The sequence below is a fragment of the Serinus canaria genome, chromosome 1A, assembly GCF_022539315.1.
Source record: "Serinus canaria isolate serCan28SL12 chromosome 1A, serCan2020, whole genome shotgun sequence".
Classification (NCBI taxonomy): domain Eukaryota; kingdom Metazoa; phylum Chordata; class Aves; order Passeriformes; family Fringillidae; genus Serinus; species Serinus canaria.
In genome coordinates, this window is record NC_066314.1 from 47,406,430 (window position 1) to 47,419,902 (window position 13,473).

Consider the following 13,473-nt stretch of genomic DNA (forward strand, 5'->3'; position numbering starts at 1 on the left):
GGTATGTTTTCCTGTAAAGACGCAGGGCTTTTTATAGCAGGGGAAAAAAAAACCAGGGCAATCCCCCCTGATTTTATTGGCTGGAGACAGATGTAACTCTAGACATCCTGTAAATTGTACGTTTTCCTGTAGAGACCCAGGGCTTTTTTTAGCAGCCTTTTTTAGGGAATGGTCTTATCAGGAGCTTTCTGCACTCCCAGCACCATCAGCAGTCCTCGGCGCTGCCCACACATTTCAGCAAACATTTTTTACTGCTGCATGAACAGACGAAAGGTTTCTGGCTCCAGCAAAAGAAAAATGCACGGTATGACCAACATTTTAGGTCACAGAAACGCAGAAGTGTTGGATACACCTGATATTCCTCACTCCAGCAAAGGAGATGTGTGGAGTCCACCCAGTGGTTCTGGCTCCAGCGGAGAAATGTGGTGTAGACCCAACGTTTCTGGCTCCAGAGGAACTGACTCACGGCCAACATACCAAGTTTCTGGCAGCAGAGGAAGAGAGGTATTGGAAAGACAGCATGAGGATACTGATCCCAGAAAGACAACTGCAGAAGGCAGCAGGTAGGTTACACAAGGGGATATCTCTGGATAATCTTATTTAATCTTCCTAGGTCTGAATATTTCTACAAAGTTTCTTGGAGGGTTGCATGAGTGCTGAATTGCAAACATTTTCTGACTGTGAAATATTCAGTAAGAGCTCTGTTTTCTTCTTCCTAACTTTTCTAGCCATCACAGAGACAGTTACTGTCCCCAAATTCTGCTCAAGTTCAACTCCAAAGTGGGAGGCAGACCTTAAATTGGTGCAGGAGGAAGAGAAACTAGAAATATCAGTATAAAGAGTGTGACAGGATCTGGGATTTCATGGCTCTGACTCTGAGCTCATCAATTTTACAGGGAAAGGTGGACTAAAATGTAAAATTTTTAGTGGATTGTTTAGCTTAAAGAGAAAGGTTGTGTCTTCAGTGAAAGACTGAAAGTAAAATGATTTAACTGGAAAGAAATCAATCCAAGTAAACAAAACCAAAATGTGCTTCAGTGGGAAGGAGTAATGCTGAGAGGGGCAGCAGGTTTTTTGGCATAAACCAAAGGTAAAGCCTCATGCTAAGGCTTGCTCTGGCATCTGGTTGTGGGGATGAGCTTGCTCTCTGTTCTACCTGGATCCAGGCTGCAGGACCACCTTAATCTGGGACTGTTACTCTAATAATAGTTGATATTTACAATCCTCAGGAGGAAACAGAACACAGCAGCTGTAGAAATAAAAAAATTACCTTGAGAACATAGAGCTTTGTACTCCTCTGTTAAAAAAAAAAAAAAAACAAACCCAAACATACATTGCAAAGTTGGTTTTAGCAGAACAGCCACCTGCATTTGTTGGGACAAGGTGTCTGGGACATCTGGTAAGAAATAGAGTTGGGTTGGGTTGAGTTTGTTTTTCAGGAGCTGTCCTTGTACCTTGCCCACTTTATCCAGACCTAATGATTAGTCAAACCCTCCTGGTTGAAACAGTAAAAATAAGAAGCTTTCTAGAAAGCTTTAAAAGCAGGCCTTAGAAACAGGAAGAATAGAAAACTTAGAGCTAGCTGCAGCTGCAAAGTCTGAAAGTAGAAAAAGTTACAATAGTTTTAGGCTTGGCTAAGATAGATAGCCTGTGGAGTCCTCTGAGCTGTATCAGGCATTATCCAGGAGAGTGCTAATTCCCTTGTGCCACGTCTGCACCCGTGTGCCCTTTGTCCTGTCTCTGATCCTTCTGCTGGCATGGATGTAGCCATGAAGCCTCTGCTCACAGGACTGGCAATTATAAAGTAATTTTTCAAGGATGTGTTCTTACCTCACTTCATTATAAGAATTTCCTTTTCTTTTTTTCCTCAGACATATATCTGACACCTCACAGCAGCCATCAGCCTATGGAGACCTGACTTGTAACATGAAGGGAACAACTGAAATTATAAAAGAGATGCTCGATCAAATCACAAAGAAAATATTTGAAAGGATGGACAGGATGGAAAACACAATAAAGTGAGAGTCCCGTGACCAAAAATGACACTGTTTAGTGTCACCTCTGAAAATGAACTGTAGCTGGTGCACACTAGGGCGGTGGGACAGAAAATAAGCCAGACACAGGGAGGGCTCTGCATTAGCAACAAGTTTTGTCCAGGCTGTACTGGGAACCCAGAGCCAATTTACAGAAGCTGTTGGATTTGCACCATGTAACGTGCAGATCTTACACTTTGGGTATTTTATTTGCACTGTTGGTATTGACTCACAGAATCACATACCATGCACCTGGCAAAGAACAGCCTTGACTAGTTTTGGTCTCTAAATTTCTTTTCCCTATGGGCTGATCAGAAATTGGAGGGAGGAAGTTTGGCTTGTGGATTTTTTAAGACTTTATTGCATACTTGCCCACTGATTGCAATGTGATTTATTGTTTCTTTCTTTCCCTTATGGATGGATGGACAATGCAAACAGAAATTTGTGTGACACTGTTGCTACTCAATATCACCTTCCAGACAGTCACAACAGGTAATGTGATTCTTTACATTAATAATCAATGTAAGAGGGGAAAATCATTGTGATCCTCACAACCACACCTCTATTTCTTCTGATGTAAATAGCTTCCCACTTGATTTGAGCATAAATTCTGGGTGGGAGCTTTTAGAGGAGGCGTTCAACTCCCCTGGAGTTTTCCTGGATGCTCTTGCACTTTCCCACCTCAGAGCTTTTTTCCTTGAACTCAGATTATTCAATAGGGGCATTTCCGCTGTTGTGCCAGAGTCCAAGTACAAATAAAGGCATCTCCCAAACCTGTTTCAGAGCACTTCCTGAAAGGGTAATCCAAATGCCGCATAAGGAGAAAGAGGAAAATGAGATGCTGAAAGAGAAGATCAAAAAGCTAGAGCAAAGGTAAGGCATTTATTCATATTTCAGACATAGTGTGTGTTTCTACACTGGAAAGCCACATACTTCTTGCTTCCTCCAGTCTTTGGGGACTCTATTTCTTACCAGATGTCCCAGACACCTTCTCTCCAGGCTTTCAACCTGCAGCACTCTTTGTAGCTGACTTCTGGAAGATGGCTTGGGTTGTTCTGCAAAGGGAAGAAGACATTCTCGGGGTAACCAGTTAAATAAAGAGTAAAAGAAACCAGTCTACAACGACATCATCAAGATGGTACTCTGATCAGATTCTACTATGATCATGCAGAACTGAGCTGAGAAAGCACTATTTTCCACAAAAAAGCTGCTTGCCAGCTATATAATATAAATGAGAAGTGCATTGTAGAAAACAGGGATTGATTAAACAGTGTCATAAGTAAGATATTTACATTTGCTCATTATTTCATCTTGACTTAGATATGTTTTTCATATCCTCCTTGACCTAGAAACCAAGAGCTGTTGGCTAAAGCGATGGCCATGCACCAGCACTCTGAGGACATCAATGACCCCTCACGTTTGTCTGCTGTGCTGGAGAGGTACGAGATGCTCCGGCTGAAGGAGTGGGAGAAAGTCAGGAGCTCCATGCCCTACCCCTGGACCTATGAAGAAGGCAGTCACACCATCAGGGTTTGTTCAAGTCCATTTTCTCCATCTGATTCTTATCACATCAATTATGGTGTAGCCATATAGCAGCCTTTGAGTATTTGTATTTCTGTACCAGACAGGGTTGGGGCCTATATTTGGGTCTCTGATTTTGCAGCCCAGCAGGGCCTGTGGAATGTTACAGAGATCAAACTGACAGAGACCTTCCTCCTGCCTTTCAGAAGGGCACAATCAAATACTAGTCCCATCTCTCACACCTGTTAAGTACAAGTGGGAAAACAATCCACTTTCCTTGTGTTAGTGCTTGAACTCATAGCTGGGAGACCTCATTTTGATGTCTGACTCACTGCTGTGATGCTGGAAAGATCTAAAGGAAGATACCGAAGTGGGACTACCTTAAAGGAGAAGACTGAGATGAGGCCATTATTAGCATTGACTGTGATGATAAGGCCCCACAGATGCTGAAGAATGGGCTCCAGTATGCAAGCAGTTTGATGAAACAGTTTGTTTCACAGCTATTGGAGACATGTTTCAATCAATTAGCAGCCCTACAATTTACTACATTAATGCAGATGTTTTCTCAGCTTTGCACCCTACACCTGTGGTTTCACTGTGATTGATGCTGTAATCAGCTGTTGTTTTTCCACTGCAGAAGGTGTTTGATGCCTGTGAAAAAGATGAACAATGGAGAAGAGAGAAACTACTTCATGTTATTTACATTCCACCTTCAAATAAGGTAAAAATACCTTTAACCCAGCTGTTTTATGTTTTCATAAAAGGCCTGTAAAAGGGCCTTTTATGGCCTGGAAAAGGACCACTGGCACCTCCCATTTCATTTAGAAGTGTATTTCTGCTAAGGACACTGCTCAAAATATGTCAGCAGTGACCCTGGGGATAACTTCTGAGCTGAGAGGTCTGGGGCCAAGCTCTAGCAATCCTAGGTATGAGAGCACCACTGAATAAAAAATAGGCCTTTTCTCTAAGAGTTAAGCTATTCCATGGAGAAGCAGGGAGCTGGACTTGAGGATCTTTGTGGGAGCCTTCCAAAATTAAATTATTCTGTATCCCATGATAAACAGCCATACACTGCATATCTGAATTGTCCAGCTGGATGAAACACATATATGAGCGGAGAAAGCATTTTCCAGACCTGCGTCGCTTTTATGGGACCTTCCTCCAAAGCCTGAAATGAGTGACTTCCCCATTACTGATTGACCCAATATGAGAAACAAAAATTCCCAGAGTTTGCCTTACCACATGGTAACAGGCTGCTTTGTGCTATGATTGTTCTGTAGGTGATGATGCAAGATGTAATGAAGCTGTTGAGAGAACACTATCACCAAAACCCAATGGTTTATGACCAGATTGTTCAAGTGAGTAAAGATACAGACCAGGAACCAGGGCAATGGTTCAATTGTCTGTGCAGCTTGTTATTTAAACATGAGAGGTCTCCCTTCTGCATGAGGTTGTTTCCCACTTGAGGCCAGGTCCTTCCAGCCCATATACTCCCAAAATATTCCCAGGCACATGTAACCTTGTAAGGGGAGTACAGCAAGACTGGCAGGGTCATGCCCCTGCCAACAAAGGCACAACCCTACTGGTCCCAAGCAAGGAGCCAGTGGTGGTGATCAGGGTCAGCCACAAACCAGTGACCACTGGGCAAGCTCACAGTGACCAGCCAGGTCAAGACCAAGCTGTGAAGTTGGTCTGTGGGTCAGGACCAGCAAGACTGGGCACAGGCATCCCAATACCACAGCTCAGTCAAGCACCCAGCCACCACTCAGCTCCTGGATCAGTCTGTGGGTGAAGATGAGGCTTCTCCTAACTCCTTCTCACACCACCCTTTTTGCCAGCTTGGCTGTTATTGCAGGAGCTGAATACAAGGTCATATGGTTGTGCTAAATCTGAGCTGACCTTGAACACAAGCAGCCACACCCCTGGGAAGGCAGAGGAAAGTGTGCAGAGGCTGTTAATGTGCACAGAGCCCTGACACCTGCTATCCACATGGACAAGTCTCTAGTGGGCTTTTTTTTGTGGAAGATATGACATATATATCACAGATATATGGAACTTCCAAAGAGGAGCTTCCTTCTTTTGCAGCTTGCTGGGTTTCTCCAAGAGCTTGGTCTTACCAAACTCCTTGCAGATCTCTCTCTGAGGAAATAGAGACAGGGGCTGGACACTGGCACAATCCAGAAGTCAGGACTTGGTAAATAAAAGAACTTTTAAATTGACCCTGGGACCTCTGCATGTCCCACTCAAACAGTACCAGCAGCATTGACAAGTGAAGTTATTGAGTGCTTGGTTCCTGTGGAATGAGAGTGGGGAGGCAACATAACAATACATCAGCATAATATTACAAAGCTTTACCAACTGTTCTCATTTGATTTTCAGGAAGCTGGCATTCACATAAGAACTGAAACACTGCAGTTCCTGCGGCAGTGCTGCCAAATTTATTGTTTGCTGCTTCTTCAGGACCCACCAGTTAAAGCTGAGTGGGGGATGGACAGAAGGCATTTAGAGCACGTGGACAAGAAAGATGTAGTGCACTGGAATAGTGCATCACTTCTGTGGCCCATAATGAAACGTGGGGAAGAAATTATTGTGAAAGGTGTAATCTGGGATTAAAAGAAAATTACTTTAGAGTCAGACTAATTACTTACTTAGCCATAAGAAGATGAAACAGCTGCCATGTAATACTCTGCTTTTCTTTCTCCCATAAATTGCCTACTTTTCAGAGCTAGTAAGTTAGACATCCCCCACTTGGGACACCTAGGATAAATCATCATTAACAAACCTGTATTCAAAATTGAAGCTATTCCAGTTGTCTCCTCACAAAGGCCACCTGTCTGTTAGCACTCCTCTGTTTCCCCACATCTGTACAATTCACCTCCCCCAAAGTCCTTCAGCTACACATGTGCCACAAAGAACTCTAAAAGTTGTATTCTGATGCATAATGCAAGGAGGTAAATGCATGTTTATGTGATTTGGTGTGACACAGTAGTCTGTGGGCAACTTGAGAATTGCCAGAAAAAAGACTTTAGATTCTGCTGTGTGCCTGCTGTTAGAATGCATGGAATAGAAGCCTTTCTGAGTCCCTCAGAGAGGAAGGAATGTGGGGATTGAATTGGAACCTTTAGAGAAACTGAAATATATTAAACCACACAGACATGAAGTAGGACTGTAAGTTTTAGTTTTAAGTAAGTAGAAATATATCTAAAATGCCTTAAGAAACTGTATTAGCTAGTAAAAACTCTAAAATCTAGATTAAAGTTCAGTAGTGTTACCTTTCACAAAACTAACTTGGCTCCAGACATAACAAAAACATAGCAGAACATTGCTTACATTCCTAAATAGAACCGACAGAACTATTTGCATGAACGGATACAACTGTATGGGTAAATTTTGTGGAAAAATGAACACTACTTTCACACATTAGCATTAAGCTTGGATAAGCATAGAAAGAATACTTTAGAAACGTGGTTTTAGATGATTAGATTATTTATGAATAAATTTCCCCTATATTGGGATACAAAAAAGGTGCTAATTGCTACTACTACTACTACTGCTTCTACTGCTTCTACTCAGAACATCAAGACTCTATACCAGAAAGCTTTTAGCACAAATTTTAATACTGTAAACTCTTCACCTTCAATACTGATGCATTCATACAATAAACAACTTTACAACAACCAACAACTTCTCCTATCTCTTTGAAGACCCAAGACCCACACATGACTCAACACCTGCCAAGTCCTTTTCTCCAGTTTTTCTTTCTAATCCACCAGTTTCCTTGGCTGCACAAACTCCCTGGGATTTTCTTAAATGGACCTCCAGAACGAAAGGCAAATTTCTGTGCAGCTGTCTGCAAGCAAATTGCTCTGCTTCTCTCAGGAATTTAGTATTCCCTAAGCATATTGCAGATCACTGACACCATGAGCTGGGATCCAGGTGTGTTCCTTTATTGGAAATACCTATCATGGAATAGAACAGGTGAAGTAAAATTACATACGTACCATATTTCCTACAATTTTCGCAAAAAGAAAGAACTACCATAGTTGGTTTTCCAAGCCTTTTAAAATGTTGCAGATTCAGATGAGCAGTGCAATAACATTTTATTTTTCCAGGCCTTAGAAGGTAAATGAGAGGGAGGTTGTCCAGTACAGGCAAGTAGAGGTTTCAGCACGACCCTGAGCCAAATGCCATGTGATTTTACAGGTATAATACTACCTATATGGCAAGCTGCCATGCTCTCTTTGTTACCTGCTTAGGAAATTTTTAGCCTATTTTTTTTTAGTAGCTCCCTGAGTCTGTCTGGATCCTATGCTATGCATCAGTTTTATCTCTGAAGCTCATCACTTCTGCATCTCCTCAGGTGTGTCCTCTCCTTTGATTTTTCTCTCCTTAACATCATTTTTGCTAGTCTAAAATACTCATCTTGCATGGCCTTACATTCCAAAGACTGATTTAAAACTCTTCAGAAGGCTAAAAGGCCTAGGGTTCAGTAGTCCTGAAAAAGAGAACAGAGTGCTCAAATCTGAGGATTTTTACCCTCTCACTACCAACCAGGTACTTCCTCCACTATCAACAAAGATCCACTGATTGCTACTGTGCAGTGTCTCTGTGCATGAAATTCCCCTACTGCCAGACTCTCACATCTCCTGGTGCAAAGGACAACATCCAGCCCATGATCCAACACAATTCTTTTCCCAGTTCTTGATGTTTGAGGCAATATTTTAAATCAGATGCTGTACCACATACTATTCCAAGGCCAACATGAGGTCCTGATGTCCTTTGCGTAATTTCCTAAGCAATATTTTGTAGCCACATTTCTCTTCACAGAGAAAAGCAATGCACAACTTCCCAAGGATATTCTGGGATTCACACTCCATGAACCTCAGAGAAAGGAAAGACAATTCTTATCTCATTTGCTGTTTGTGGCAAAGTAGAATGTAATACGAAGATTGTTTACCCAGAGAGATGGTGTATTGTTTCCTTGGCTTATCAGGGCCAAGCGCGTGTGTGTGTCAGTCATGAGATGCTGTGCAGTTGAGTGCTTGGCATATTCAGTTTAGATGCAATGTAATATAGCATAGAATAATATAGTATAACAAAGTCATTATTTAGATTTCTGATACCTGTTATGAACAAGAAAAGGGTTACCCATTTTTTTTTTTCCAAAAGTAGAATTACAAGTTTAACCAGTTCTGGCGAGGAGTGCTTTTGTTAGCTGCTTGTTGTAATCACCTGTTAAGTATCAGGTCGTTAGCCATCTATAGTTGAGAATTCACTCTATTGTATCAGCATCACCCTGCTTGTGGCCAGGTGGGAGGATGGCATCCCCCCAGACGGTGGAGGGGAGGGAACCAGGAGTTGATAGGCAGATCAGTTTAAAGCCAAAATGCAATGGGGCAAGCCCCTATTCCAAACGCAATTAATAAACCCCTAAACCAGCGAGCCAATATAGAATTCAGAGATCAAAGTGGTCTCCAGACATCAGGAGTGAGGTGAGAAGCCAGCAGAGACTCTGAAAACCTTAATGGCTCATCACCACAACTTAAGAAAATGTTGGTTAGAGCCAAGACCCGAGACTGCCAACTCAAAATTGGGATCCTGGGGGTGTATACCCCTGCCTGCTCTTGTGAGGCCGGACCCCCAGCTCTGTCCCCTGGTGGACAAAGCTGCATTTGCCTCCTCCTCTGAGTCACTCCAGGGAGCTGCGACAGTGAACCCGCGGATCCGTCGGGCTTCCCAGCCTCGAGCTGATCACTTTTAATAAAGGCATCAAAAAGGGAGAAATATCTCCTGCCCTGTTTATTTCAGCTGGGGACTCGTCCGGGATTGCCACGCCTGAAGAGGACACCAAGACTGGGACGGCCGCCCACCCTAGGACCTCCGGGACAGCTGGCCATCAAGACCAAAGAAGATCAGCTCAAGATCAGTGACACCGAGGAGCGCCGGATTGATGAGAAAATACCGGCGGCGGGAGTCGGGGCGAGTGAGTGGTGTGTGAATGAGACGAAGACTGGCTAGTTCCAGATCTTCGAAGTGAGTGGGACCTCCCAGTACCGCGGTTTTGGACTCCCGCAAGGGGGCCAGCCGGGAACGGAAGGAAGCGTTTGGAATTAGTGTGAGTGAGAGCCTCCGAAGGGGGAGTCAGGGCCCCCCCACTCCGGGCGTGCGGAGAAATTTTGGGTGAGTGGCACGCACAGGTCTCAGTGAAGGAGGCTGGGGTTTCTTTTAAGTCCTGACGAAGGAAGTCAGGCAGATTGTAAGTCTCGAGAAAGATTCGAGCCATGCAGGCAAACTTAAGTCCTGACGAAGGAAGTCAGGCCTCAGCGAAGGAGGCCAGGTTTTAAGTCCTGATTCATAGAGAAATCAGGCAGTTGTTTTTCCTGAAGAAGGAGGTCAGGTAAAATCCTGAGCTTCAGGCAAATTTAGAGGCTGTAATCCTCAAATAAGTACCTTCTGGTGGATTTCTCTTCAAGAAGAGGCACCTTTGTGAATTTTTGTATTGAGACCTGAAAAAACGAGAAGATGGAATAGCAAGAAGACAGGCAAGAGGCTGAGGAATATACCTCCCCATAGTCCTTTAGGGGAACTGTTAGAGAGATGAGATTCTATAGAGGCCACGAAAGGATTAGATCAGGTTAAGATGATCCATTACTGTGTAGAAGTCTGGCCAGAATTAGAAGTGCAGGGAGGATAGCCTTGGTGTGAGACAAGGGACAAGTGGATGTGTCAGCAACTGAGTCAATATCTGACAGCTCGGGAAGACACCGATCCTGAGCAATTATTGTATGTAGCTTGTTAGTTAAAAAATGCTATTAGAGATGAGGGTGTGCAAATTTGCAAAGCGCAGAGGAAGAAAGAGGGGAATGAAGAAGGAGATGGTGGAATTAGTAAAAGATGGGACCCCGTAGATTATTTGCCTTCTGATGCCCCTCCACCTTATAATCCTCTTCCTCTGGCACCTCAAAGGGCAGATCCGGGGAGCTGCCCCCGCTGCTATCTCATTACCACCTCCTGTAATTCCTTCTTCTACCCCTTTGGCTTCCCCTACGGCAGACCCAGTATCTCCCATGGTAACCACTCCCTCACCACCCCCTTCAGCTCCCTCAGTTCCTTCTGCACCACAAGTGCCTACTCCACCTGCTGCATTCTCCACCTCTTCTCAAGCTCTGATTAATATGCACTCAGGCTCTGCTCCCCCTGCATATGCTGTCCCTTTACCTCCTCCTAGCTGAGACACAAATGCCTCCTTGTCTGGTAAACTGTTGTCACCGAATACACCTGGTAACCTGCAGAGAGTTCAGGGGAATCCTGATGTCTCTCAGATTAGTAGTTCAGTGTCTGAGAACGGGCCATACTGCAATACCCGATCTAAGACCTCCAAGGTAGAGAGACTTTTTCCCCTCAGAGACGTTCCTATGGGAGGGTCAGCAAGAGGTTTTGGCTTTGTGAACGCTCCTCTAACTGCTTCTGAGGTGAGAGGATTCAAGGAAGAGTTAAGACATTTAGTTGAGGACCCAGTGGGCATAGCTAACCAAGTGGATCAATTCTTAGGTCCAAATATCTACACTTGGGGGGAGATGAATTCCATTCTGAATATATTATTCTCCCCAGAAGAAGTCCAGATGATTAGGGTGGCTGGCATAAAAATTTGGGAGAAAGATAACCGTCCGAGACCCCAGGTGCCATCAGGAGAACAGAAATTGCCACTAACAGATCCCAACTGGAACCCTAATCAGGAGGAGGGGAGGAAGGCCATGATAGAATATAAGTCTTTGATAATTCGAGGAATCAAAGAGTCGGTTCCCAAAGGAACTAATACCAAATTGGCATTTGAGAGTGCTCAAGAGAAAGATGAAACTCCTGCTACTTGGCTTAATCGCCTAAAGCGGAATTTCCAGTTGTATTCCAAAATAGACCCAGACACCACAGAAAGTCAAGTGTTACTGAAGGTCCAATTTGTTACCAAATCTTAGCCTGATATACGAAGAAAACTAGAAAAGATTGAAGACTGGCAAGAGAAGGACATTAATGAGTTACTGAGAGAAGCATTAAAGGTGTATTTAAAGAAAGATAAAGAAAGAACAAAGGCCAAAGCCAAGATCATAGTTGCGGTAGTTAGAGAAAGTGTAGAAGCAAACTGCTCTATCCCACGATCCAAAGGTCCACCACCAAGAAGAGGCAAGGATTGGGCAGTACTGTCAAGTGCAAGCGGAATAGAGAGACCTCAAATCAAGTGTTGCTATTATTGCGGAGAGATAAGTCACATAAGGAAGTTTTGCAGAAAGCTCAGTACTGATGAGGCAATAGCCAGGGAACAAGATGACTTAGGGAGGATTCTTAGGGGTGATTATTAAAGGTGTCAAGAGCTCTATATTTTAGGGGACCCCATGCAACATCTAGAGGAGCCCTTAGTATACTTTAAGAGACCCCCTAAATGAAAGATTTAAATTTGTGGTAGATACAAAAGCACATTAAGCCTGTCTTAAAAATGTAGCAGAAGATATAGTGCAATGCACGAAGACATCTAGGGTTAGACAAAACAGCTGGGTGAAGAGATATCCAATAGCACCAAGATTAGGCAGTAACACCTAAATTTGTAATAAGTGATGTGAGATCAAAAGGTACCTTATTGTTTTCTTGTAGTGTGTGTGAGAGTGAAGTCACACAAAGTCGGCCTCAACTTCCTGGGCGGGTGGGAAGTGAGGGACAGTGGAAAGAGTGCATGACCCACAATCCAAGTTTTAGTCCCCGGGCAGGTGAGAGCTTTAGCCAAAAGGTGTGTGTGACCTGCAAATCAAGCTATGGTCCCTGTGTAGGTGGGGGCTTTAGCCGAAGGGGTGTGTATAGCCTGCAGAGATGCACTACGTGTCTTGAGAGTGTGAAGGAATGTGAGAAAGTGAATGAGAAATTGAGTGAATGTAAATGAATGAAAGTACGAGTAATGTGGATTGTGCACATCTCCTGAGAGGGAAGTGTATTGTATTGAAAAGTAGTGTGTGAAAAAGTTTGTTATGAGTGTGAGTGATTAAAAAGGTAGTTATTAAGCTGTTAGTGAAACTGAGAAACAGAGGCAAAAGATGAGTAGATAAGATCTTGAAAATAGAACAGAAAACTAGTAAGTAAAGATAAAAGAAAAAAAAAAAAAAAAAAAAAAGAAAAGAAAAAAAAAAAGAGAAAAAAAGAGAAAAAAGCATACCAGAAGAGAACTCCCAAAACACTATCTTGGAGTTAAGTTAGTTAAACAGAGATAAATATGGCTCCTTGCAAATTACAGAGTATGAAAAAGTTGAGAGAAATATGCAAGCTATAGAAAAAAAAGAGAAATTAACCAATTATACATAACATTAACCCAAGAAATTTGAGTTTTAAAGATATCATTAATGCCTATACTTGCAAGCCCCTTTCAAGTATTCCTCATGGCTAATTCAACTGTACAGACCAGAAGAAAGACTTAGACCCACTACCCCAGATCCCGAACCACTCTCCCTTCCTGGCATTAGTTCGCCTTCTAGCATTGGGCCAGAAACCACACCACTCGCATCCTCTGGCACTGGGCCAGAATCTCCACTGCTGTCAACTTCTGGTATTGAACCAGGATTCAACATCAGCTTCTCCCTCTGGCATTGGGCCAGAATCTGCACCACCATCTTCCTCTGGTATTAGACCAAGATTCAACACTGCTACCTTCCTCTGGCATTAGACCAATTCTTCAACCTCTGGTATTAGACCAAGATTCAACACCGCTGTCTTCCTCTGGTATTAGACCGAGATTCACCTTCTCCCTCTCACCTTCTAGCATTAGACTAGATTCCAAATGACTCACCCCCTAACTCAGGACAGGAGTCAACCACATCACAAGTTAATTCACCAGGGTATACTGTTACAAAAGGACTAAAAGACTTAAAATTGACTCTCAGAA

General features: G+C 43.3%; 1 protein-coding gene across 1 annotated transcript; it reads left to right on the forward strand.

The window, feature by feature from the left end:
* Nucleotides 1-24: 24 nt before the first annotated feature.
* Nucleotides 25-6,182, forward strand: LOC103813623 (uncharacterized). The gene is made up of 8 exons (XM_009086956.4): nucleotides 25-563; nucleotides 1,872-2,018; nucleotides 2,472-2,525; nucleotides 2,817-2,906; nucleotides 3,383-3,563; nucleotides 4,192-4,275; nucleotides 4,835-4,912; nucleotides 5,934-6,182. Exons 1-8 carry the CDS (start codon nucleotides 169-171, stop codon nucleotides 6,165-6,167), a joined length of 1,263 nt encoding a protein of 420 aa, XP_009085204.4. The 5' UTR covers nucleotides 25-168; the 3' UTR covers nucleotides 6,168-6,182.
* Nucleotides 6,183-13,473: the final 7,291 nt, after the last annotated feature.

What these genes read in the sequence shown, in the direction of transcription:
- LOC103813623 (XM_009086956.4), top strand. Translation starts at nt 169, where the DNA reads ATGGTCTTATCAGGAGCTTTCTGCACTCCCAGCACCATCAGCAGTCCT. An exon ending in ATCAAAAAGCTAGAGCAAAG is followed by an intron (nt 2,907 to 3,382) that starts GTAAGGCATTTA and finishes TCCTTGACCTAG; the next exon opens with AAACCAAGAGCTGTTGGCTA. An exon ending in ACATTCCACCTTCAAATAAG is followed by an intron (nt 4,276 to 4,834) that starts GTAAAAATACCT and finishes ATTGTTCTGTAG; the next exon opens with GTGATGATGCAAGATGTAAT.